Source organism: Mustela putorius, unplaced genomic scaffold (assembly GCF_011764305.1).
Source record: "Mustela putorius furo isolate JIRA1106 unplaced genomic scaffold, ASM1176430v1.1 tig00000743_pilon_pilon_pilon, whole genome shotgun sequence".
Lineage (NCBI taxonomy): Eukaryota > Metazoa > Chordata > Mammalia > Carnivora > Mustelidae > Mustela > Mustela putorius.
Window position 1 is genome coordinate 6,367,473 of NW_025421464.1, and position 26,781 is coordinate 6,394,253.

The window sequence follows — 26,781 nt, forward strand, 5'->3', positions numbered from 1 at the left end:
ATGAAATTCTATGCACCAAGCTGCTGGGCTGGCATTCCGAGTCCTTATTTGATTAATGTTGGCTATTTTTGTAGTAAACCTTGTCATACTTCTTTGGGAAATGTAACTATGTAAAACACATTTAAAAAAAAAAAATAGCCTGGAGAGAGAAGGAAATTGAGATGCAGACCAGTATGGGGGAATTTTATTGTATTTATGAGGGAAAAAATGGGTCAGAAATTCAATAGGGTTCATTGGATATGATTGTCTTTTGGCTGCTGGTAGCAGGAAACACAGGTGGTATCTTCATCCTCAGGAATTCCTGTTGCAGAAAGAAAGATAAAACTCAATTGAGGAGACCAAAGCTAGGGTGCCTTTGGCCAAGACACGTGGAACTAGGGTGATAGGCACACCAGGATCAGGACAAGCGCTCTGGGTTCCAGAAGAGGCAATGTGGGAAGAAGGGAAGGATCTCATGCGTTCCAGCAGAGTGAACCCAGTCCTAGCCCCATCTCTGCCAACTGACTCCTACTGACATCCTGGATCAATTACTTCCCCTTGAAGGAGCCACCTCTTATCCCCAGACAGAATCGGGTTAGGTCATTCCTTCCCGAACATATGTTCAACCACACCCCTTACATCTCTTACCATTTATCACAGATCACATAATCCACCGTTCAGGTGCTTGCATAATTTCTGTCTGCCTCAGTGAGGCAGTATGGAAGTAAATTCTATGAGAGCAGGGACCCCTGTTGACCTAGGCACTGCTGTACCCTCAGTCCAGAGCTTGGCACACAGTAGCCATCGGATGACTTTTCCAGGGACGGGAGAACGGGTACTTCTGAAGCTCAATTTCCTTACAGGGCCATGAGGTGTACATAACATGTGGTGGGTGTACAAATGGGCCATCTTGCAAATCATTCTCCTCTGACGATAGAGGTATGAGAATTCATTCTTCTGTTGTTTCCTTAGCCCCCCTCCCCGCCTCCCAGAGATGCTGGGATTTGCAGCCCTCGAGCTGGAGGGGGAACAATGGTTGGAGCAGTCTACGGACCCTTTCCCTCCTGCTCTGCGGCTCTGGGAAGTCTCTGGCTTTTAACCTGCAGGAACAAAGCCTGTTTTCTTGGGACTTGGCCCTCCCTGGGGACACTCCACCCTACCCACTGGAGCCTGACAGGAGCCATAAGGCCCGGGAATGATGACCCAATCTTAGCCTGAGTGGCTGGGGGGAGGCACTATTCTTAGAATTCTAGTCTTAGGGACCTTAGAGGTGATTGGAGCTCCTCTTCCCTCCACCAAACGGGAAAGAAGGAAGCTGTCTTGCTGTGTGCCTCGCGGGCTGGTTCTCGCCCCTCCTGCAGCCCACCCATCTGCCTGCTGCTTGTGTCTCCACAGGGCTATAGTTGGTGAGATCTCTGGGCTCTTGGTGTCTAACTAGGTTGAGAAGAAGGTGAGGAAGCACATGGAGAGCTCTGCTGGGAACAGGATTTGCTTAATAGGTTGGTGCAGAAGTGACTGGCAGAGCCATGCTGGGACACGTTTGTGCTCACAGTTTCAAACCAGCCCCCAAAATACAGCAGAGTTTCTCCACAAACAGTCATGTCATCCCTGAGAAACTTTGTGAAGTGGAGCTCCCTGTGAAGAAGGGAAACAAACACTGGGGACCAGCTGCTTTGCTTCAGTTTCCCTCCTCTGTAAGACGAGAGCTCTCACTCCTGATCTTCCCTTACACCCAGTGGAACCATGAAGGTCAGTGACAGGAGGAACGACTGTCATCTGTCGTCCTCATCTTTCCTTCTCATGAGTGCTGCCCATGCTAGTCTGCCTGAGGGTGTTGGGAGGGGCTGGCATTTCCTTGGCTTTATAGTTTGGGGAACTTGCCAAGGGTTCCAGGGTGTGCCTCTCAGATCGCCCACATCAGAACTACCTGGGACCCTGGTTAAAATTCGGGTCCCTCTCGCTCTCTCTGACAAAAAAAAAAAAAAAAAAAAAATTCAGGTCCCTGGTCCCATCCTGGCACTACTGAGTATGTAACAATTTTCGTACATAGACTCTGAGCCTGGCCTCTTGCTTCACGCTGGAGAAACAACAGTAGCTAAGATCCAGTCTCTGGCATGCATTTTCTCCCCTTCCTCCAGTTCTTGATGTGTGTAAGGAGGGACCTAGTTCCCAGTTTGCTTGGCAGAGCCCCAGGCCTTTGGAGAGGTGGAGATGCTTCCCTTTTCCCGGCAGCCCACGGGGAAGGAAGCCTCTGAGGTCCGGGACCGCACACACGCATGCGCACACCCATACTCCTACCTCTGCTTCTGCAACATGGCCGCCAGGGTGCTCTCCAGGGGCGTCTGCTTTGCGCCTGCCCACATACTGTCCACCTGACGACCGAGCCGTGCCTTTGCTCCTTGCTCCCAGTTTTCCTCTCTAGTAGATTAGAAAAAGAGCAACAGTTGAGGTTGCTCTTTGGGTGGGATGTAGAGAAGCCTGGGAAAGGCCAGGGCGAAGTAAACAAAACAGGTGGGTCCCTATGCCTCTTCCAAAATCTGGTGTGGACTCTTCCACCAAACTGAATCAGACTCAGCAACATTGAGGAAGGCACTTAGTAGTGAAGAAGTACGGGTATTTGCAAAGTATCTCCCCACAGATTTCTTAATAATTATGAGGGGGAAGTATTAACTGGACGGAGGAGAAAGCTGGGGGACATCTCGTTAACCAAGCAACTAAAGTTACCATCACCAGTAATGGGGCAGATGGACACCACCTGCCTCCTGATACGGTGAACCAAGAAGGACCCAACATCACTGCTGTGAACGTGTATCCGGAATCTAACCACGACGCAACATCAGGCAAATCCAACACGAGGGACGTTCTATAAAGAATAGTTGGCCTTTACTAACACAAAATGTCAATGTCATGAGAGACTCCAGAACTGTCCAGAGTAAAAGAAACTAAAGAGAAAGGACCATTCCGTGCAACCCACGATCCTGGATTGGATCCCAGATCAGGAAACTTAAAAATCGCTACAAAGGACATTTGGGGGAAAACTGGTGAAATGCATATATGTACACTAAGTGCTAATTATGCTGTGATTATGTCCGAGAAGTTTCTTTTGTTAGCTGTTAGCAGGCACCATGCAGGAGTATTTAAGGGTAAAGGGTTGTGATGACTGTGGTTTACTCTCACACGGTTCAGTGAAACAACGTGCACCTGTGTTTGTGGGGTGTATTGGCAAATAGGATAAAATAGTAGTAATTGTTGAAGGCGGGGGAGGGGATGTGGAAGTCCATTATATTACTCCTGAGACCTTTCTGTAAGTGTGGAAATTTTCCAAAATAACAAAAGGTACAGGCTGTGATGTCAGGCTCTTTCGATCCGACACTATTTGGTGTGTGTCCTTTGGACGCTATTTAACTGCGCTGTGAGATGGGAGTCAACAGCACCTACTTCATAAGGTTGTTACAGGTAGGAAACTAGGAGAACGGCTGATTCTTGTGAGTCCAGCTCTGTCCTGAGGGCAGGGAAATGTCCCAGGGCAGAGCCTTGGTTTCCACCACAGAATCATGTCAAATGGTTAACCACCGTCAGTATTACTATGGGAGACTTGCATGGGGAGAAGCACAGTTGGTGTTCAGCGATCATTTTGTGGGTAGAGGGAAGCTAGGGCTTCACATTATGGCCCTGCTGCTAAGGCAAATCTGGAAGCGATAGATGCTGTGCAAAGGGAGGGACCAAATGTCCCTCCACCCTCTAATGCATCGAGACATAGGGAAAAATCCCCAGGCCGTCTGCTTACCCCTGCTGGCGGCTCATGATGTCGAGCAGTAGCTTGCGGGCTGACAGCTGGCTCAGCAGCTTCCGGTAGTTGTTCGTGAAGATGGCGTCTGCATTCCGAGGGACTCTATATGGACAGAGTCGGAGGTCAGAGGGTGGGGTGGCAGGGTCAGGTGAGGAAACCGGGAGCTGTACTCATCCTGTTCCTGTAAGGTCCTTCTGCTCGTTGCCCTGTCATCCCCAGAGAGGGTAGGACCCAGACTGGGAGGCTTCTCTGGAACTCAGGGGCAGACCCTTGAGACAGGCAGTGGGGGGGCTGCTGAGGAGTTGGCTGGAGGCCAGCTTAGGGCTCTGTTCTGCACCCCCTAAGACATCCCCCACTAGGTTGCAGGAATAGTTTGGGGACATTGGGACATGGGCCCTGGGGGCAGGATGGCTTACCTGAGGGGCAGGGACGTTGGGGAAGAGTGGGAGTCACTGCTGAGAGTGAGGATCACCAGGAAGAACACCCAGAGCAGCATCCTTCACCCCTGTGGTGGCCCTTGGACAATGACAGAAGGAGAAGGTCAAGTGTAGCCATAGCCACGGGGATGCCCTTCGCTGGCAGGGCCCAGCCCTGAGCTTGGCTCTATGCAAACCTTAGTCCTTGTCCTTTGGAAGCTGTGAGATAGGAAAAAGGACCCAGACTCTGGAAATCAGACAGACCTGGGTTCAAGTCCTGCTTTTGCCAGTCATGAGCTCCGATCTCATTTTCTGCATCTGTAAAATGGGCATGATAAGCTACCCTCCTGATTCCACAGTGTTGGATGGAAAATTCATGATATTGGGGAAATTGCCCCAATATCCTCCCCAATGTAAGGCATTGTTGGTGGAATTCAGGCCTCAGCAAGGGATAGGGGAACCTTTCCCTGGTCGTGTAAGTCAGCCACATCCACTGTGGCACCGACAGCAGCTCAGGCTCTGAGTTCCACAGATCTCTCAGTTCATAGCTGGGTTCTACCATCGCTAGCTGTGTGGACCAGGAAAAGTGGCTTCTCCTCTCTGGGCCTCAGTTTCCCTACCCATAAAATGGAGTCTGTTATACTGACTGCATATGGTCCTTGTCAGGGTTCGATGAGATGAGAGAAGCCTGGAACATAAGGAATTCTCCAAAACACTTGCTGCTGTGACCTCATATCAGACCCACTCAGGGTGCAGGGCTCCCATCCTGTTCTGTTCTGTGTGAAGTCAGAGGGAAGAGAAAGCTATACATCTCACTCCAGACATTTCCATTCCTCCAAAGGGTTTTAGCCTTAGAAGAGACCAGGGAGCCTGGGGAGCCAGTGCGACAGAATCATCTAATAGATCATGTAATTACCCTTAATTGGGGCCTGCTGACATCATGCTCTGCAGTCAGGGGGAGAACAGGCCAGGGGCGGGGGTGGGGGGAGCCCGCCTCAGCGGGGTGCCGAGCCTCACCTGGCAACTCAGACCTGCCCACAGCGAAGCTGGGGTGACTCAGCTACCTAGGAATTGGGTCTCCGCACTTCCTACGCCCCCTCCTCAGCAGGATATCTACTCCATGGGGCTACAGGCCCATGCGGGGGGCCCAGCCAGTGCAGAGAGGGGCAGGGACCTCTCCTTTCCCAACATCACCCCATGACTTTCATTTTCTCTCCTGGCCTGTTGAAGAGTGATTTCCAGCAGGCAGGGCCAGCTCTGGCAGGATCACCTTTCCTTTTCTGGGCTTACCTGCCCTCTTAGGGCATCACGTCCCTTGTAACAGACACCAAGGTCTTGGCTAAACCAGGCACACTGTGAGACGCAGGGAACCATCTGTAGAGATGGCTCAGTACAGCCTGAGACCCTGCACCTCCAGAACTGGAGGGAGCAGCCCCTCCTTGGTGTGCACCCTCACCATTCCCTCCCGCCACCAGCAATCCTCCAGTTCCTGCTCATATGCCGTCCGCCAGTGAGTGACAGGGAGCTCACTACCTCTCAACCAGGATGTACTATTCTCAGCCAGCTCTCTCTTTTTTTTTTTTAAATAACATATACTGTATTATTAGCCCCAGGGGTACAAGTCTGTGAATTGTCAGACTTACACATTTCACAGCACTCACCATAGCACATACCCTCCCCAATGTCCAAACACAGCCACCCTATCCTTAACCCCTACCCCCAGCAACCCTCAGTTTATTTCGTGAGATTAAGAGTCTCTTATGGTTTGTCTCCTTCCAGATCCCATCTTGTCTCATTGACCCCCTCTACCCCCCACAACACCACACCCTGCCTCTTAAATTCTTCATATCAGAGAGATCACATGAGTGCTCGCTTCAGCAGCACATATACAGAGAGATCACATGATAATTGTCTTTCTCTGATTTCTTTCGCTTAGGATAATACCCTCTAGTTCCATCCACATCATTGCAAATGGCAAGATTTCATTTCTCTTGATGCCTGCCAGCTCTTCTTGTTGGGAAGTTTTTCTTACCATGTCAAGTGCAAAGCCCCTTGTCCTGCAAAGGTGTGTTGAGCTTCTACCTTCCTCATAAGGACTGGGGCTACAGAAAGCATGAGAACGTGACATCTGCCCTCTACCCCTTGCCCACATCTACCTGCTGGGCCACCGCAGCTTCTGCTCCTTCCTCCACAGAAAAAACCCTTTGCTCCCCAGACGGAGGATCTCAGTCTTCTGTCCTCCGTCTCACACCATATCTCATCTAGCCCTCCCTTCTCCTTGCCCGGTCCAGGCTGTCTCTCTAGCAATGAACTTTCCTAAGCACGGAGATCTCTGGAGGTGAAGAGAGCCCCTTGACATGAGTCCTACACGAGCACCTTTTCTTGTGGTCCCCCAGCCCCTGTGCCCCCCTGGTCCTCACAGCCCAACCTCATGTTCGACCTCTTTACAGCTGAGGAAATGAGCCCAGAGCGGGGAAAGGGTCTTTTTCCATGGTCTTCCTTCAAATTAGTTTTGGAGTGGGCACTTCAGAATGGCCTCACAGTTCCCAGGCCAGCAGCCTTCCTCCGGCCCCTCGAGGCAGCCTCCCAGATACAATAACCTATTCACAGCGCTCCCTATTCATGGGCCCTGCAGAATTCATCACCTGCATGTGGGAAGCATTCTGAAAAAAAGGGAAAGCTTTTGTTCTTTATCATGGGGTCTCTAGGGAAGAAAAAAAGGGAGACAAACTAGGACATCTGCTTGGTCGGCACCTTTCCTATGCGCATCCAGGGGTTTCAGGGAGTTGAAAATAACCAGATAGGAGGGCAGACTTTGGGGGGCCAAGTCATAGTAAATTCTGTAACCCCCAGCTCTGGGCTAGGAAAACCCAATCCATAGCATTGCAAAGTTGCTCTGGACAGAGTTGGGACACAACAAGAATGACCTCGCTTATGGTTCCATAAGGGTAGAGATTGTATCACCAAGAATAAAACAACTACTGCCAGATGTATTCTACATGAGCCGTCTCCAGAGACAGAATTCCAGGGAATTAAGTGGAGCACAAATCCAAGAAAATCACGAAAGACTCCTCGATGGCTCCAAGGGTATTTTAAGGTTTATCATCTATCGCTATGAGTATCAGCTTTCTGCTGTGTTTACAAATGAATTCTGTGGTTAGATCTATTTGAGGTCATCTGGAATCAGGATAAATGGGCACTCGATCTACATTTGCTGGCACCTCTTGCCAGCCTCTGTGCCAAGAATGCCACAAGAGTCCTGCAGATGAGGCTTCAGCTAATGACAGTCTCGAGTGCCCACTTCTAAACCCCGAGGAAGAAAATCTTTTTTCCCTTTCCTAAACATTCTGCTTTGTAATTTAAAAACGTTGAAGCACTGACCTCCTGGTCCAGTTTATCAAATGTTTCAGCGACAGCTTTCCAAATGGAAGGAGATCTAAGTTTTTAATGAGGAAGCCTCTTGCACTGTCACTCAGAAGAGGGACACCCCCACCTCCTTCCAGAAAGGGTTTGAGGCGGCTTATGGTGAAAGGCACAAATACATTGAACCTTCCAAGCATGTATCAAGAGACAGGCGAGGGGTAATGGAGCCCTCGCTTTAAGGGCAGATAATTGCATCTGAAACCTTGAGTAAGGAGCGCAGCTGCCATTGAGCAAAAGCAAAACGTTATCAATTTCCAGGCGATTATGTTGAATGGGTTCGGAGCAATAGGATGGGCAGTATTGATTGGCATAGCCACTTGGCTCCTTTCCGATCTGCAGAACCCCGTTGTAGATGGGCGACTCTAGCCAGCTCATGTCTTGCCTCAGACGTCTGCCTGCACACCTGTGCGGGGGAGCCTTGACCCTGTCCACCACCAACGGACACTGGGAACTCGTCTGCCTGCCTGCCGGCCGCTTCCCCAAGGTTGAGACACCACCGATCCAAGACAATCTCAAAGTGGCGCCAACCATCCAAAGCATGTTCCAGAGCCCCTAACTGGGGGTCTGAGTGTATTTACTAGTTCACAGGCAAAGAGGATGGTGGTGGCCCTCTTGGACTCGGTTTCTCTGAGTTGGTGAGAAGGTCAACCTTTTCGCCCCATCCAGCCCCAGCCCCCAGGGTCACCCTCTCTCACCTCCGATGTGGCAGGTGTCCCTCTGCTGTGAGGCACTGCTCCAGCTCCCTGGACCCCGGGATCGGCGTTTGCTCAGGAGCTGCGAGGCGCTCCCATTTATACCTTCATTTTCCTAAGCGTCATCCGCGTCAGAGAATCAATTACCCACGAGTCAACCAGAAGACCGTTCGTAGCATCACACTGACAAACCCTAATGGGTGAAGAGGTTTTTTCCCTTTGCAAATGAAGACTTGTATGGAACTTTCCCTTTATTCTGGTGGGAATGGCCAGAGCACGAAGTTATGATCTTATTCTGAGGTGAACGGAAAGTAAAATGCCGTTTCTCTAGTAATTGGAGTAATCATCTCAGGGAAACACCAAGGGTTCACTTATTCTCTGAGTTAAATGTGCCTTTTAAAAAGTTGAGATAGGGGGTACCTGGATGTCTCGGTGGGTTAAGCTTCTGCCTTCGGCTCAGGTCATGATCTCAGGGTCCTGGGATCGAGCCCCGCATCGGGCTCTCTGCTCAGCAGGGAGCCTGCTTCTCTCTCTGCCTTCCTCTCTGCCTACTTGTGATCTTTCTCTCTCTGTGTCAAATAAATAAATAAAATGCTAAAAAAAAAAAAAAGTTGAGATAATTCTGTGCAACTTTATTTCACGTTAGCATAGCTCCTTAGCGAGGAGCACTGTTTGTTTGCCTTATTCGGTTTACGCCAGCTGAGGCAGCGAGCCGGGGGAGTAGCTGCTGTCAGGTGTCAAGACGGCCGCGAACGGGTAACTGCCTCCGAATGTGTGAAGTGAGAGGAAAGAGTTGGCAAACCTTGGGAGGGTTGCTGTGTTTCCAGACTTCTGTGAGCCTGGAGCTGAAGAATCCTCAAGAATGACATCAAAGCGTGTGAGGCAGGGGCACCCGTGTCCCCCGCGGCTGTTGAGGAGGAACGGAAGGAGCGCTAAGCTTCACCCGCAGCCCCTCCTGGGTCTGTCAGTCGCGACCTCTCTGACCCTCAGCAAGCTACTTCTACCCTCCAGGCCTCCGAGAGCAACTTTCAAACTCAAAAAAAAAAAAAAAGGCATAGATCTTGGAGCCCCCCAGCCCCAATACAGTAAAGCTATCTCAGGGAACAAAAGGTGGGGGCCGCACCGACGTGAGCAGCTAGAGTAGACACCAGGCCAGAGAGCAGACGACGGGCTCAGGGAACAGGCTGGAGAAGCCATGGAGATCGATGTTCAACCTCAGCTGGAGCTTGGCCCCTGGCCAGGCTTTGTGCTGAGGCTTCAGGCTTGTTCTCAGATTTCTCATCTGTAACGTGAGAATGATAGGGCTCAACTGATAAGGCTTTTGGGTGAGGATTAAATGTGCCAGGGCTTCGGGTACGGACCTGCTCTAGAGTGAGCATCAAGACCGAGCTCTTACCATTGTCATTATTGTACTTGGAACAAAACGAGAAAGCAGAGACACGGAGGGGTGACCCACTTATCCACGGTCACCTAACTGGACAGGGGGAGAGCCAGGACATGAGCAGAGCTTTCTTGCTTCCAGATTTAGTGCCCTGCACCAGGCAAATATTCTCCTAAGGCCCTTCCTTGGCCTGCCAGTTCTTCTACTCTTTTTAAAAAAAACTTTTAACAGTTTTATTGAAGTATAATTCACACACCTTGAGAGGCACTAGTTTGACGTTATGGTTCAATGAGTTTTTGTCAGTTTTTAAAAAAATTTTTAATTAATTAATTAATCAGAGAGAGCACAAGCACAAGCAAAGGGAAAGGCAGGCAGGTAGAAGGAGAAGCAGGCTCCCCACTGAGAAAGGAGCCCAATGCGGGACTTGATCCCAGGATCCTGCAATCATGACCTGAGCTGAAGGCAGACGCTCACCCAACCAAGCCACTCAGGCGTCCCAAGTTTTTGTAAGTTTATAAAATGATGCCACTATTACACAACCCTGTTTAGAATACCTGTGTCACCCCACAAGTTCCCTTCAGCCCGTTTGCTATTAACTCCCACTCCAACCCCAGACTCAGATAACCACAGTTCTGCTTCATGCCTTTATAGGTTTTTCCTTTGCTACAAAGTTCAACTGAATTATGGTGTCATATAGTATTGTAGTCTTTGGTGTCAGGCTTCTTCCACTCACCCTCATGTTTTTGAGATTGGTTCGTGTTGATCCAAGTGTTCACGGCCCTTTCCACTTTACGGCAGAGTGACATTTCGTTGTACGGAAGTCTGATAGCTTGTTTACATATGAAGGACATTTAGGCTGATTTCCGTTTATTTCAGGGCCTATTATGAAAAGATGCCGCTGTGAACACTCGTGTGCAAGACTTTGTACGAACGTGTGCTTTTTTTGTTGCTCTTGGGTGGTTATCCAGGAGTGGAATTGCTGGGTCTCATGGCAAGTGCATGGTTAGCTTTTTAAAGAAACCGCCAAACTATTTCCCAAAGTGGCCGTGACATTTACATTCCTGCCAGCTGCCATGGAGAGCTCCTCAAGCGCTTCTGAAAGGAGCTTTTCTCAATCCCACAAACACCCCTGAAGCACTGAATTAGGCCCTCACAGAACTCGCTGCACTGGGTGTTCGTTCATCTCCGAAGGTCTGGTCCTATTTCTAACCTTAGGGGAGGGGGATGGACATTTTCTTGGGCGCTCAAGGACAATGGCACATGCTTGTCTTCAGAGAGCTGTAGGGGGCAGGTGTGTGAGAAGCTGAGTAATTACTTCAGGCGGGGAGATCCAGAGACAGACACACTATGAAATGTTCCCAGAACGGAGAGAAAGGAAAAGTCAGTGAAGCCAGGAGAGCATCAGACAGGACCAGAGAGAAGCATGACTTGGGAGGCAAATGGATTTGGATTGGAAACGCAGCTCTGCCACTTGCAAACTGTGATTCTGGACAAGGGGTTTAATCTCTCCGGGCCTCGGTTATCGCATCTGTACAATGGAGGTGATACTATCTGTCCACCCAGAAAGGGCAGCTTATCGTGAGGATCAGAACATGTCTGAAAAGTACTGGAAACATGTGGCAAGAGGCGGCTGTTACAGGAGTTATGAATAAACAGAGCTCGGAAAGCTGGGTAAGGTGGTGGTGAGGAGATCCGGGAGCCTTCTGGGATGATGGGCTTCATTTGTAGTATATTCTCAAACCCCTTGAGAGCCTAGCCCGCTCCCCCCCACCATCGTCCTTATCCTCTGAGAGGCGGTGGGAACGTCTTGCTCGCCACCGGCTTTCTTCCCAGGACCGGTTTTAACCCAGAGTTAATTAGCGATCATGCCTGCGCTAGGGGCTGGGGTCTTGAGCTGTGGAAAGAAAGAGCCCCAGAGAAAGGCAGGCTCTAAAAGGCCCCAAAAGGCTGGGGCGGAGAGGCTCCGCCTGGAGAGACAAGCCGTGCATTTGTGTGGTCAATTTCCAGTGTGTTGGAGCCAGCCACTCAAAGAGGGCGATGCTAAAAGGCGGTGGGCCTGGGTTGTGGGGTGGGGGTGGGGTGGGGGACGGGTCATGGTGGGGGGTTTGTGGGGGAAAGAAGGGCAGAGGAAATTGACAAAGGGGGCCTGTTTGAGGGCCTCAGAACCTGCTTTGTAAAAGCTGCTTTCATTGCCCTCCCTGGATGATGGCAGCATTCCCAGCCCAAGGCCAGTGTGCCGGGAAGGGGAGGCCTGGACCCCAGACTCCCGGCTTCCCTTGACACTCCCCACCCAGTGTGCCTTCTAGGCCTGTTTTTATGGAATCAGCAGCAGGAGCTGTTCCATGAATGTTCGTGAGTGCTATGTCAGGGTGAGGAAACCAGGGTAGTGGCCTCAGGCAAAGTCACCTTACGTTCCTGAGCCTCAGTTTCCTCTTCTGTAAAATGGGGCTAATGGGGTCCTTTCTCCCACTTCATATCTTACACAAGGAGAAGTGCCTGTGATTGGTTGGTGATCCAATAACCATCAGAAGTTCATCTCTTTCTGGAAGAGTCTGTATTTGGGAAGGTCATTAGGAGAGCTTTTTTGGAGAGGGGAGTCAATTGCATTTAGCAAATCAATTAAGCAATTCTAGGTTGCTTGGAAATGTCACTCCCTTAAGTATTTTAAACTTTCCCCTTGCTTGGAATCCTTGGTCCTGCCCCAAGGGAATTATGAATGTTAACCAGGTTGGTTTTCTGGGTTGGTAGAGGCAGTGCTGGTGTCAGGCAAGGTGGCACAGGAGGCAAGCTCTCCCCGGTGGAGATCTGACCAATCCTTATTTTATTTTATTTTCTAAATATTTTATTTATTCATTTGAGAGAGCATGAGCCAGGGGGAGGGGCAGCAGGAGAGGGAGAAGAAGACTCCAGCTGAGCAGGGACCCCCCCCAACCCCAATGCAAGGGGGGCAGCATCCCAGGACCCCGGATTCATGACCTGAGCCCAAGGCAGACGCCTAACTGAGCCACCCAGGCGCCCTGTGACTAGCCTTAAAAGACCTCGTTGGATCCCACCTTTCCAAGAAGCATTCCCATACCCTATTCCTCCCTCCTGGTCTTGCGCTGTGGTCAGCTGATTTTATATGTGAAAGTGTCTCCTTTCCTGAGACACTTGGGATGTCTGCAACCAGACCTGATGCATTTTTGAGCCCCCTAAAGCTTTCTTTTCCCAGCCTTAGTGAGATATAACTGAAATACATAAAGCTTTCTAATCTAGGTACGGTTCCTAGACCAGCAGTATCAGTATCTCCAGGGAGCTTGTTAGAAATGCAGAAACTTGACTCCACCGCAGACTGACTGAATCAGAGGCCAAATCCTCTTTGTTCCAGGTTTTTAAAGGCGTCAGGCTCCTAAGATGGTCTCTGAAGGCCCCGTGGTTCTCTAAACAGGGAGGAGGGCCGTTACCGCAGGCAGCCAGGAGGTGTCGCTGTTCCCCAGTCATTGGGAATGTCAGGCTTCCCTACAAACGCCAGATGTCCCCCAGTGTGGGGTTTTGTTTGCGGTGAAATCCAGGAGCGCCGAGGGGTCCCGGGCAATTACTTCTGTCAGGCGGCCCCCTCCTCAGCCACTGTCTTTTTCTGCCCGGATCCTGCCCTGGGTTCTCAGCTGTGTTTCGAATTAAGGAAGGCTGTGTGTTCGGCAAGTTCAGCCCCGGCCCCAGGATCCCCAGGAGAAAGCCCAGGGGAGAAAACCCACCATATGGAGGTTTCCTCCAGCCTGGCTCATCAAGTAATAACATAGGAGGGGGCGTCTCTCTGGTGGGAGGCCCCTTCTCCCTTGGAATCTGAGTTGGAGGAGCTTAGTTGACAATAAGACCTGCAGACACAGCCAGAGGAAGTTCCCATTATTTGACTGTGTACAGGAAAAACCCACAGCCTGTCTGGGACTCCACAGTTTCCAGTTTCCCATCTGAACTGGGTGCCCAGTGTCAGAGCCAGGCTGTGGCATCACTTCCCCTCCACAGTTCTAATGCAGCTATTGGAGCTCCATGAGTCCTGGAGGCAGCAGACCTGGGCTCCAGAGTCAGGTCCAAAGACCAGAAGCAGAGCCACTGATTTCTCTCCAGGGTAGAAGTTTCCAGTCTGGCCACGTCCGCCTGACCTTTCCCCACCTCGTGTCATCTGGTCCCTGAACACCGAGGCCTTGGAGGTGGAATGCGGATCAGCCTCCACACCCAGCTCTACCCTTGGAACTGGAACTCTCCTCTAAACCCCAGAATCCACCCCTAATCCATGGCTGACACCTGGCTTCCTGCCTAACTCCTGTCACTCTAGCCCCTGTGTCATCTCCATTCACCCCCACCAGATCCCTTATAGGAAGCCAGTTGTCCTGGATCTTGAAACTATAGCCGTAATATCTCTTCGATGCTTAACTAAGTGCTAGTCATATAACATACGCGATCTCCTTCAATAACCTTAAGGGTCAGGAGCACAAAGTGGTGGCATTTCAGGGTTGGAGCCATTGGGTAACTCTCAGATCTCATTCAGATAGTAGAAGGGGGAGCCGGGGCCCTGGAGCAGTGCTTACCCCCTGCTCCACCCTGCACCCCTCACTCACTCCGCCCCCAGCCTTAGCATCTTAAGGCTGATCTCTGCCAGCTCCCCCAAACAGGTATCAGATTTCCCTTTGAGCAGTATCAGTAGGGTCTCTGTGGACCCCAGTGAGCTTGGAACCAGAAGTCCCAGGCTTACATCTGACCCAATTCCCATATCCTTCTTCAGGTTAGAAATAGACTCAGGCATGCCACGAGCATTTCAGAATATTAATCAGTGGTGAAAATTCATCATTAATTTATTTGCATATTTCATCATTCATTCAGGCTTTCATCCATCCTTTGATAATTCATCCATCAGACAGCAATGTAATTATGCCCGCTGGGTGTCAAGCTTTACGTTTGGTAGCCAAGAGCCAAGAAATGGTAAAATACAATTCAAATCAATAACTATTTCTCCAGTGTTTGCTGTGGGCCATTCCCTGTGTTGGTGGCTCCAGGTGTTCTGTGGACTTACTGTGGTGGAGATTTCATTCTATCTAGGAAGGAAGGCCGGCAAACAGATAACCAGATAGGGCGCGATACCTACGGTCTGTAGGAGAGGTGTGTGCCGCGTGCTAAAGAAGCAGAATGAGTGGGGATCTGTTCTGCTAGGGCAGAGCAAAGGCGGCAAAGGAGATGACATTTAAGCTGGGCTGTGAGGAGAAGGGAAGGAAGGCTTACTACAGTGTGAGCAGAGGCCAGGAGGCACGGTCATGATCAGTGAGTGACAAGTTGTCTGGTGTAGGTAGAGTGAAGGTCCTTGGAGCTTTGCGTGCATTGCACCTGTGATGAGGGAGCAGGAGGCTGGCTGAGGACAAAGCAAAAGCTGGCGCCTTGCACCCCCTCTTCACCCGCTCCCCTCCATATGTGTAGCATTCCTCAGGCACCCCTGACTGCCATAAAATGATAAATAGTTAACTTGCTGAGATCACAATCCTACAAGACAGGAGTCTCCCTTGGTTTGCAAATGTCCTTGAGATTACAACAAAGAAGTTACCTTATCAATAGCCCAATTTCCAAAGACACAGAACTCAGTTCCTCAAGCCTAATGTTACCCTCCCCTCCATGAAAACCGAAGGAGGTGGAGGTAGAAGGAAAAGTAAATAAAGTTAAATTTCTTCTAAACCTAAATCTCATTAACAAGGATGCTTGATAGCAGGAATGTAACATTCCACCAGACTCCCAATTGTCTTTAAACCTAAATCTCATTAACAGGGATGCTTGATAGCAGGAATGTAACATTCCACCAGACTTCCAATTGTCTTTACTTGATAGCAACTAAGCCTTCAATATCCTGATAGTATTCTGAATACCCCTTTGTCCTCACCTACCCAACTCCTGTGTATATAACCAACCACTCCTAACAACCCAGGGCAGCCGCATCTCTGCCTGCCCACGGGTCCTGTCCCCGTGCTTTAATAAACTACCATTTTGCACCAAAGATGTCTCAAGAATTCTTTCTTGGTCATCGGCTCCGGACCTCAGCCCACCAAACCTCACCTAGGTTCTAGAACTTCATCATATGGCGCCCAGCGTGGGGCTGTGAGTCTTTACATTTGGACTCTGAGCTTCGGTGCAAAATTGGTGAGTACTTTCTTTCCATTTACTCTGATTTCAGGGGCTTTTCAAGGAGTATGGTCTTATTGGAACACTTGCATGTCAATTGCTCAGGCTGTAATCCTCTAGCCCGTGGCTACTCTACGGGGAGGAGAGCGTCTGCCTTTTGGCTGTAAGCTAGTACCCTGGCCGGAATGGCAATAAGACCCAGAAATTTGATGGCCTCACTCTATTCCTGTTCTTATAGAAAGTTGTCTCTCTTGGGCACGGGACAGCCAACTAAGTCACCAGGACGGCTGCCAATCTTAAGACTCCCGTGTGAGGTTTCCTCCTGATTGATCTAATGTGATCCCCTCCACATGCCCGGTCTAGCCACTTCTGGCCGCGGGACCTCCACTGGGAGCCGGCCGAAACCAGTACCCGATTGAATTAAAACGCAACCGCGGACCGTTTCCTAGGGAAGTTGGGGGTACGGACCACATGTGTTGGAATGTCGCTTAGACCATGATGGATTTCAGTCTTTACTGTTTCTCGTCAGTGTCTTCTGCAAACCGCCTAAAGCTATGAAATTGAGTAATTTCCCTTGCCAAAACTTCTCTAGCGTTTTTGTGGGTTAATATGGCAAAACAGTATGCAGTCTTCAGGATATACGATAGCATGGCACAAGCGTTTTAGTCCATTCACCAGGCACCCATCAGCAGCCTAGGATGCGATGGGGAAGAGGAGGGACGCCGGCACCCCTCCAGGGCCTTTTATGGCAGGAATGTCTTCCCAGGGAAGGCAGGATGGTGATCAATAGCGATATCTTGAGGGACGCCTCTGGTCGCTTTTGACACACAGGAACCTCTGACATATCCTGCGTGGGACGCTACCCAGGAGTCAGGGGGGATTTGGTAATGGACCTTCTTTACTTTTCTGGAAGCATGGCCTCAGTAGGCTTCCTCAGTTCCCAAGGACTCTACCTTGGGGTGCCTTTTAACCCACTGGAAATAATTTGGATTGCAAGACTTAGGAAAGGACCGAGCTCCTGTAACACTGCATGGCCTCAGTGGGATCTATCAGTTAGATCTCCTCTGCAGGAAGCAGGGCAAATGGACCTAGGGTGCCTGCATTGCTCATACCTAGGCCTTCATTGCTCTGCACCAGGACCCCAGACTAAGGGGCTTTTGCGAAATGTGTTTGCCCAAATGAGTCAGCTAGTAAACTTTCTCCTGACATATTGGATGGTAATTACGTAAATAAGCCTTCTTCTAGTAAACCCAGGTTGCTGGGCTATCCCTAGCAAAGGGGATTCTGGCTTTATTTCTCTCTGTTACTCCTAATAGATGTGGGTGCTTCTCCCTCACTCACTTCCCGTGTTAATGGCTATAACTGGAGCCAACTGGGGTTGGTCTAACTCGAGACAGAGACTATAAGGAATATTCCCAAGCAGCTGCCGAAACTCTCTTTGTTTCGGGGAAGTTTCCCTGTGTTCTCTGGCCTGACTTGGACAGCCTAACCCCTCCCCCCTTGCTGGTGGGAAAGCATGGCGTCTGCTCCTCTGTTGGGGCTTATGAGCTCTGAAACCGGGAATCCCTTCTCTGCCTCCTGGCAGCACTTTGTTTCCTCTGTTTTCCCCTTCTGTTTCTGCACCAAGGCGCGTGCAACCTGCATGACTAGCCTCTAGATCATGCACCACGGCTCCTTCTCTCTTCACTGTCAAGGAGCAAGAAGAACACCCCCACTCCAGATCTTCCCACGCATGTCTCAGGTAAACATTCAAAGTGGAGTGGGCCCAGGTGGAACGTAAATCAGTATTGGAACTAAGTTAAGTTTGTTGGTTTAATTAAGATAGATGCATCTTTGAAGTTAACAGCAGTAAATGTGAAGTTTTATTCTATCAAAGTTTACTGAAGGTCAAATAAGCTTGTGTTACTTGTTAAAATTTGTTAGCAAAGAAATGACTAAACTGATGGTTAATTGTCTGTCTCAAAGTTCTAATGGGTAATTGCTGAAGTAGCTTTCAAAGTCTTTGGTAACCTGAAAGTTTTAAAGTTTTGCTTGGATGACAAATGGAATTAAATTGTGGACACCTGTATCTTAACCAAACAGGATAAAATGCTAAGTTGTTAATTACTGAATGTAGGTTTGTGCTTTTGACTTCTTACTGCAAAGAAACTAAGAGTATTTAAATCTGTTGGTAAACTTGTTTGCCACTTAACTGATTCATAAATTGCCACCTGAAGAATTCTGTTGTAACAGTTCACAATTGGTGAATAACTAAAGGTGTTTCTAAGAATACGAAGTTCTGCTTAGTGTAACTAAGACTGATGGAAATAAAGGGAAACTCTGTATGTAGGAAAGTAGGAGATATGTAAGAAAGATTTAAGGAATGGGAATACATTTTGTTGAAGGTAAAGGAAGGTAATTTTGTCCTAAATGAGATGGTTGTTTAGAAGGAAATGGCTTGGGACAAAACCTCAATGCAAAGGAAAGTTGTAGAAGGTTTGTGAAGGGAAATCTTTGGGAAAGGAATTTTAGCTATGGTCAAGAATGGATTAAGATTGAAATGAATGGGTTTTAAAGGTACATTGGTACAAGACTGAAATTCTCTGTTCAAAAGGCAATGTTTTCTTAGATCAATTGATCTGCTGTTAAGAAGATGTAAATGGTTTTCTCTTTGCCTGCCCAGAAAAACGAGAGTTTCTATGTTCAGTTTTATCAGGTGTTTAACATCCCTAATTATATTTAGGCATGTGCTTCAAAACTTTCTAAGATTTTAGCAAATGTTGACAAGATTTAAATCGTAAATCTCTTTAACTCAGGCTTTTCCTTGGTATGTGAAGTTGCTCATGAAGTACTACTGAACCAATGATAAACCTTGGATTACATTTGGGAAAATGCTATAACTATTCTAGAGATTCTATGCACTTCCTAAAGTTTTAACGTTTTGAGAGATCATCGCTTGATACTGTAATTATGGAAATGTTATGTATCACAGAAATAACCTGATTTCCTTGCAGCTAAATTGTAAACTCCCCGTGTCCCTTTAGCTCTAACCATATCCATTCTGAGTTTTTGTCATTTATAATTGTTTTAATTCTCTTGTAAAATGAGTTTTATCTTCAAGTAGATTCCTATAAAGGACTTTCAGGACAAATACAGATATTTGATATGCCTGAAAATCCTAAAACTGAAATGGGTAAGAATTTCCAAAACGGACTAAAGCCGCATTCACCAGAATTAGTAACATGGGACTAAATGAACTAAAAGATTATAGTGTTGTGTCTCTTAATGTTTTATCTTTAAACATTGCTGGTTCTCTCTAATGTTTGCTCTTCCAGACTAGGGATACTCCCTCCTAGTTATCTGTAGCTTATAGAGATGTAAAAGTGCTCATTTGTAAAGGTGCTCAAGGCATTCACCTTTTCTCTCTATCTGAACCCTCTGAAACCAAAAGGTCTCAGTAAGTATTCTTTCTTCCAAGGCAATCAATCATTTGCATAAGTTCAATAAGAATCTGTTCTCCTTTAACAGGACACCATTGGAAACATGGGTTATTTTACCAAGGCTTTGACTGGGATGTCATATTTGAAAAGACTCAGATATGACCAGACAGCTTTAAGGAACTAAGGTTGACTTTATGAAACCTGGAGCCATAAAGCCCCTTGGGACTGTTGGCCTGATACCTTGCTTACAGAGTTCCCAGCAGCCACACCAGGTGAGTAAAGAATGTCACTCCTTGGTAGGTGCAGTCTCAGGAAGAGGAACTCGCCCAAATCAACAGGTATTGCAGGCATGCCTGATGGCAAGTACAGGGCTTGGCTTCTGGCCCGGAGAGGCTACTAAAAGTTCAACCTAGAGATTCCTTATACAAAGTTCCAGCAAAGCAGATTCTAAAAGATCTATTGATCACACTCACTGTTCTTGCTGAGCTTATGTAAATAATGGGCCAAGTTTGTTAAAACTGGACCTGTGTCACAAGTGAATTAGTCCTGATTTGGCTATCACTGGAAATGAGGGTTATTTTAGAGATAAAAATTATGTTTTAATAACACACCTTTATGGATGTTGAATTCTAGATTTGATTGTCTTTAAATGTTTGTTTACCTATGCTAAACAACTTGAGGTAAACTTCAGAGAAGTTGCACAATAGCTTCTTTAGTCGATCTTACTGTTTTATGGGGATATTAGCAGACCCCATGGCACAAGATGAAACAACTGGAATAATGAAATTGCCTAAAAGCCAACCTATCGCACTCCATAGGATTAACTATGGACTTGTGGAGATAATGGATGACCCCACTTTATGATTGGATTGAATGATCCATGGGGACTCCCCTTATCTCTTGACAAGTTTTCTCACTTGCCAGTGATCCTCTGTAATCAGGATATTGTTAAGGCTGGACCACTCAAAGGTCTTCTTATTGGTTTCATCCCTTAGTCATATTTATCCTAGAGGCCACCTCTGTTGAGGTGCAATTGCAAACAGATGCTTTAGCGAAACCTAGAACAGCCCTCCTATAAAAAGAGCCTCAGAGCTCACTATGGGACAGTCCCTGACTGTAATGACTTCACATCAGGTCCAGATTTGTCTTAGAAATCAAAGGCCACCAGTGTGTGATGGAGGCCAACTAATTAAATATTGGGCCATACTTACAGATATGCCAGAAATAATACTTAAAACTTGTCAAACTTTAAACCTAGTTACCTGTATGCCTGAACCTGACCACTGTACTTCTTTCTCTATAGAGCAAAAAAGGTTATTAATCTTGCTTACTCTATTTGTCCAGATTTAAGATGCCCCTGTTAAAAATATGAATGACAGTTGGTTTTCTGATGACAGTAGTTTTCATAGAAAAAAATAAGAAAAGCTAGGTGTGCCATAGTGCTCACTAGCACTTTGCAATTGCCAAAGTCTAAGAATTAACATTTATACTGACTCCAAGTATGCTTTCCTGGTACTACATGCCCATGGAGCTATTTGGAAGGAAAGGGGATTGCTATCAAGCCATAACTCCCCAATCAAATATGGGCCTAAGTTCCAAAACCCTCTTTATCGCTATACTGAAGATGGCATATATCAGATCCGAGATACATATTTGTGGTTCACACCCACGATTGGACAGCTCAGTTAAAAGGCAGTTTTATGCTGGGAACAAAAGAATCATACGAGTGGTACTTGGGCAAATAACACACGATATCTGGGATGGCTATCACTAGAAGTGTGTTCCCAAGTTATAGTACTCCAGGCTACTGACTGGTTTGCTACTGACTGGGCAAGGCGACCTGGCATTAGATGGCCAGCTCCAAACAGAACCCACTGGATATGTGGAACCAACCTGTGGCCCTGGCTTCCTCCAGGGTGGATAGGTCGCTGTACTTTAGGATTTGCCTGGATTCATGGGCGCATTACTAAAACCATTACAACTCCAGCTAATCTCCCCAACTTGAAACAAAGATGGACACGATCTGTTTTTAAATGGTATGATTACTTAGCATCCATTTTTGTTCCATCTGTGGGACTAGAGGATGTCATGTGGCATGTAGAAGCCCTTAATAAATATACTACAAAGGCACTCAATGATCCACTAAATGGCATCTCCCTGCTTAATACCGAAGTGTCACAGATACGCAAGGCAGTCCTACAAAATAGGATGGCCTTAGATGTCCTGACAGCAGCCCAGGGTGGCACATGTGCAATTATCAAGACAGAATGTTGCGTATACATCCCAGACTATCACAAAAATGTCACAGGAATAATAAAGGATATGAATGCCCAGATTAAGGCACTACAAGGTCTCTCTCTCTCTTAGTGATTGGTTAAGTTCCTGGCTTGGAGAAGGGATATGGCCGAATCTCCCTTTCGGGCTTCTCATTCTTATTGCCTTACTAATCTTAATATGTTGCTTTGTTCCATGTTTCTCTACTTGGTGCCGAGACTACATTGCTACAATGACTTCACCACGACAGATGATCCTTACCACGCGCAAAGACACTCCTTCACTGTCAGCGCTGGATTCAGCTGCCTCCACCTTTCATAACTCCCCTATACGTTCCTACCCTGATCAATATTGACCCGAGCAGGTAGGGACAGCTCTACGCCCCTATTCAGCACGAAGAAGTTACAGAAGATGAGAACTTCCACCTTCAACCACCTTAAAGATTTAAGGGTCAAAATTGTTCAGGGGGGAATGATGAGGGAGCAGGAGGCTGGCTGAGGACAAAGCAAAAGCTGGCGCCTTGCACCCCCTCTTCACCCGCTCCCCTCCATATGTGTAGCATTCCTCAGGCACCCCTGACTGCCATAAAATGATAAATAGTTAACTTGCTGAGATCACAATCCTACAAGACAGGAGTCTCCCTTGGTTTGCAAATGTCCTTGAGATTACAACAAAGAAGTTACCTTATCAATAGCCCAATTTCCAAAGACACAGAACTCAGTTCCTCAAGCCTAATGTTACCCTCCCCTCCATGAAAACCGAAGGAGGTGGAGGTAGAAGGAAAAGTAAATAAAGTTAAATTTCTTCTAAACCTAAATCTCATTAACAAGGATGCTTGATAGCAGGAATGTAACATTCCACCAGACTCCCAATTGTCTTTAAACCTAAATCTCATTAACAGGGATGCTTGATAGCAGGAATGTAACATTCCACCAGACTTCCAATTGTCTTTACTTGATAGCAACTAAGCCTTCAATATCCTGATAGTATTCTGAATACCCCTTTGTCCTCACCTACCCAACTCCTGTGTATATAACCAACCACTCCTAACAACCCAGGGCAGCCGCATCTCTGCCTGCCCACGGGTCCTGTCCCCGTGCTTTAATAAACTACCATTTTGCACCAAAGATGTCTCAAGAATTCTTTCTTGGTCATCGGCTCCGGACCTCAGCCCACCAAACCTCACCTAGGTTCTAGAACTTCATCACCTGGACCCCCACTTTCAGTGGTCTGGGGCTAGGGTTCAGGGTTCTGCTTTTTTTTTTTTTTTTTTTGTAAATAGGCTCTACGCACGCTTAGAGTGGAGCCTAACGCAGGACTCGAATTCACGACCGTGAGCCAAGATCAAGAGTAGGACACTTAACTGACCAATCCACCCAGGTACCCCATGGATTCTACATGTTTAACCAGGACCCTGGGATGATTCTGATGCAGGCGTGAGAGAGCACAGTCTGAGAAACCCAGGCCTGCAACTTCTTTGGCAGGCAATATAGAAAATGATTCTGGAACAATGCGTGAAGGCCCAGCTGTGCAGGGTGTCAAATACCATGCTTTGGAATGTGGGCCTTTTCTCTTCTGGCGGGGGCGGTGGGGGGGAGAGCCCCATGGGAGGCTTTTGAGCCAGCAGCCCGGTAGGGGTACTAGAAAGCAGAGTGGCCACAGGGAGGGAGCCTGGCTAGGACGCTTTGACAGCCGTTCAGGCCTGTGGTTCTGAGGGTCTGAGCCAAGACCCAGCAAGGAGGTGGTGGGGAGCACATGGGGCTGGATTGGAGAGGGGTCTGGAAGATGGGACCACTGGGCCGGGGGTAGAAAGAACAAAGGAGGTGAAGGAGGCGGAGATGTTGAGAACGAGCTGATGTTTCTAGCTGGGGGCCTGGGGGGCGGTTGGGTACTGGGTACTCTGGTGGGGGGGGGAGGTTGTGGGGAGGGGCAATGAGCTCTGATCTGCACGCAGTGAGCTTTTCGGACTCAAGGGGCTTCCAGAAGGAAGCATGTAACAGGTGGTTGAATCAAGTCTGGAGCTGGGAGCTGGGCCAGGGGCCAGTGAGGAGAAGGAAGCCAGAGCTGTGGATTCTGGGTGGGATCTTGGAGAGAAGCACACTGTGGGGCACGTGGCAGCAGAATCAGAAACAGTGGTCAAGAAGATAATTAGAAAAGAACATTGTTTGCTGTCAATGCACGACTTCTGTTTTGCAGATGGGAAAACCAGGACTAAGACACGTAAACGTCTTGTCTTTGGTCACTGTGCTCATCAGGGTGGAGCCTCAGGACTTTGAACTTGAACCTCTTTTTTCTTTTTCTTTTTTTTTTTAAATTTTATTTATTTTTGAGAGAGAGAAAGAGAAAGACCGTACGTGGGGGAGAGGGGCAGAGCAAGGAGCCTGATGTGGGACTCAATCCCAGGATTGTGGGATCATGACCTGAGCCAAAGGCAGACACTTAACTGACTGAGCCACCCAGGTGCTCTGTACCTGGTCCTCTTCGGCTTCAGCCTCCATGCTGTCTTCTCTGGGGAGACTCCAGGAAGCAAAGCACATCCCCAGAGACAAAATAAATGGATTCATAGACTGGGGGGTGGGAGGATGGGAAAGACGCAGCAAAAAGAACTTGCAAGAGAAAGGTGGTAGGAAACAGTATATTAAGGGAGTCGAATTTTTCTTTATCTTTCCCCACTAGCATATTTTGAAGCAAATCCTAGTCCTCTTATCATTGCACCCATAAATATTTAAGTATGTAATCTCGAAAAGATAAGGGCTCTTTCTTGAGCATAGTCACAATACCATTATCACACTTAAAAAAAAAAATCTAACAATAATTCCTATTAAGTGAACCTACTGAGGGCAATTTGACAGGACCTCAGAACAGAAGCCTGGCCTGCTTATCTTGAGCCGGTATTGTCACAAAGTCATGATAAGGAATTTACATTTTCCCAAGATAATTACGGAGAAGGGGAACAGGGGATTGGAAATGTAGATTTGAGAAGCTTGTCAGGGCTCTGGAAAGGAAATGTTATAAAGGGAGGGAAAAAAACGGTCTGGAAAGTTTTGCTGAGTACAAAAGAAAAGAATCTTCTTTCTGACTTCCCTTTTCCTCGCCCAAAAGCCTTTAGTCATAAATGTGAAATAGGAACCGGGTCTAAAGTGAAACCAAACAGATTAGAAATAACACAACGAGTAGTTGCAAAATGCAACAAGACCAACTTCTGGGGCTCGCTTCCCACCAAGGCTCTCCCGACTGCTCACTTCAAAGCAGAGGACAGCTCTGCTGCCATTCAGAACGCTGGCTCCTGGGAGGTCCTGCAGATTGTTTATTAACTGCCTTACTAACTGGACTCTGCCCTTCTGCTCAGCATCGGGAAACCTGGATTCCGGGTTCAGCTCCTCGACAGAGTTGCTCTGTGACCTTGGACAAGTTACTGCCATTCTCTGAACTGCTCTGCAATGAACGCGAGGGTGTGAGACCCCAAGATCTCAACGTTCCCTTCATGGTCCAAATTCTCTGGCCCAACGAACACCTAATGAAATGTCCCTCACGCCCTGGGCTTCGGGATCTGGTGTGATGTTACCCTGTATCAACAACATGCTTGGATGACTCAGTTGAACAAACCCATGGAGACATGGAGCATTTATTACAAAGATCCATGCTTCCCGGGCACCCAGGGTCGCACTTGACTTGGAAGGAAATCCAAGAGGTGGCTCTGTGGGCGCTCTCTGGACACCAGCGGAGGGTAGAGGGCAGGTGGGAACTGCACAGAGCCATCGGCAGATGGAGCCCACTGCCTGAGGTCCAAGGAGCAAATGGTAGAAATAATTTTTTTAAGGGACAGCCCGTTGTTCTCTCTATGGCAGGTAAAGGGGCTGATTGATGAATGGCAACCAGGGATTGGGGGTTGAGATGACCCTAAAGGCAAGTGGTGGTGAGAAGCTGTCCTATCATGGTGCCACACGCTACCGGCATTGTGGGCCTGACCTGGGGAGCCGCATTCGAGCAGAGACATAAGAACCGAGGTTGGAGGGAAGCCACAGGAAGATACACAGGAACATAAACCAAAATGGGCAGGGAAGAAATAATTCGGATCCCTCTCTGGGCCAGAAGAGCAGCCCCTTTTCTGAAAGCCTGTCCCCTGCCACCAGCCCCAGCTCCCCATAGGCACGAGCCCTGCTGGGGTGTGGCAGCCCTTGCTCCAGAGGCTGCTTCCCATTTTCTCAGTTCCTCCCATGTGCTCTCTCTTTCCCATGACAAGGTTTCTGCTGGAGCCCTGTCCTCTGCTGGGAAGGCAGCTCTCTCTCCTGGTCAACTTCGGCTCAGACTGTAGCTCAAACCTGCCGCTTTCATGAAGCTCTCCTTAACCTCCCAGTCTAAGACAAACCATGCCATTTTTAGGTCCTTACACCATTATGTACTTTATTATTTTTTTAAAAAGATTTTTGAGAGTTTTTTTTTTTTCTCTCTCTCCTTTATTTGAGAGAGAATGAGAGCAAGAGAGATCACAGGGGAAGAGGAAGAAGCCAACTCGCCGCTGAGCAGGGAGCCCAATATGGGGCTGGATCCCAGCACCCTGAGATCATGACCAGAGCCGAAGGCAGGTGCCCAATCGACTGACCCACCCAGGGCCCCCACCATTATGTACTTAAAAAAACAAAACAGCACTCACCACTATTACAATTTCCAAGTAGTTTTTTGATCCTTTTCAAAATTTCCAGGGGCATCTGGGTGGCTCGGTCGTTAAGTGTTTGCCTTCGGCTCAGGTCATGATCCCAGAGTCCTGGCACAGAGCCCCATATCAGGCTCCCTCCTACGCGGGAAGCCTGCTTCTCCCTCTCTCTCTGCCCCTACTTGTGTTCCCTCTCTCTGTGTCAAATAAATAAATAAAATCTTTAACAAAATAATAAAATGAAATAAAATTTCTAGAAATAATTTCATCCTTTTAGAAAATTTGCAGGAACTCCCATAGACTCTTGGTCCAGAACCAACACTTGTTAACATTTTGTCATATTTGCTTTATTAATTTCTCTCTGTTTCTCTGTGTGTATGATAGATTATATAAGTTATATATACAAACTACATGTATAGCTAATATATATACGATTGTTATTTTTTTAAGTGCTTGAGAAAAAGTTGTAGACGTCTTGCCCTTTACCCCTAAATATTTAAGGATTATTTCCTAAGAACACGATCATTCACTTACAGAACCACACAATTAAATCAGATGATTCTTTGAGTAATGTCTGTCTCTTTTCACTTAAATGTAGACTCTATGAAGTCACGG

General features: G+C 47.8%; 1 protein-coding gene across 2 annotated transcripts; it reads right to left on the reverse strand.

The window, feature by feature from the left end:
- Positions 1–162: 162 nt before the first annotated feature.
- On the reverse strand, positions 163–26,276 carry GHRH (growth hormone releasing hormone). 2 transcript variants are annotated; one of them, XM_004746469.3, is made up of 5 exons: positions 26,167–26,276; positions 4,186–4,285; positions 3,767–3,871; positions 2,278–2,397; positions 163–301 (listed from the first exon to the last, which is right to left on the reverse strand). In XM_004746469.3, exons 2-5 carry the CDS (start codon positions 4,263–4,265, stop codon positions 292–294), a joined length of 315 nt encoding a protein of 104 aa, XP_004746526.1. In that variant the 5' UTR covers positions 4,266–4,285; positions 26,167–26,276; the 3' UTR covers positions 163–291. The 2 variants fall into 2 exon arrangements, with proteins under 2 accessions (XP_004746526.1, XP_044940119.1); XM_045084184.1 differs by lacking the exon at positions 26,167–26,276 and adding an exon at positions 8,304–8,387.
- Positions 26,277–26,781: the final 505 nt, after the last annotated feature.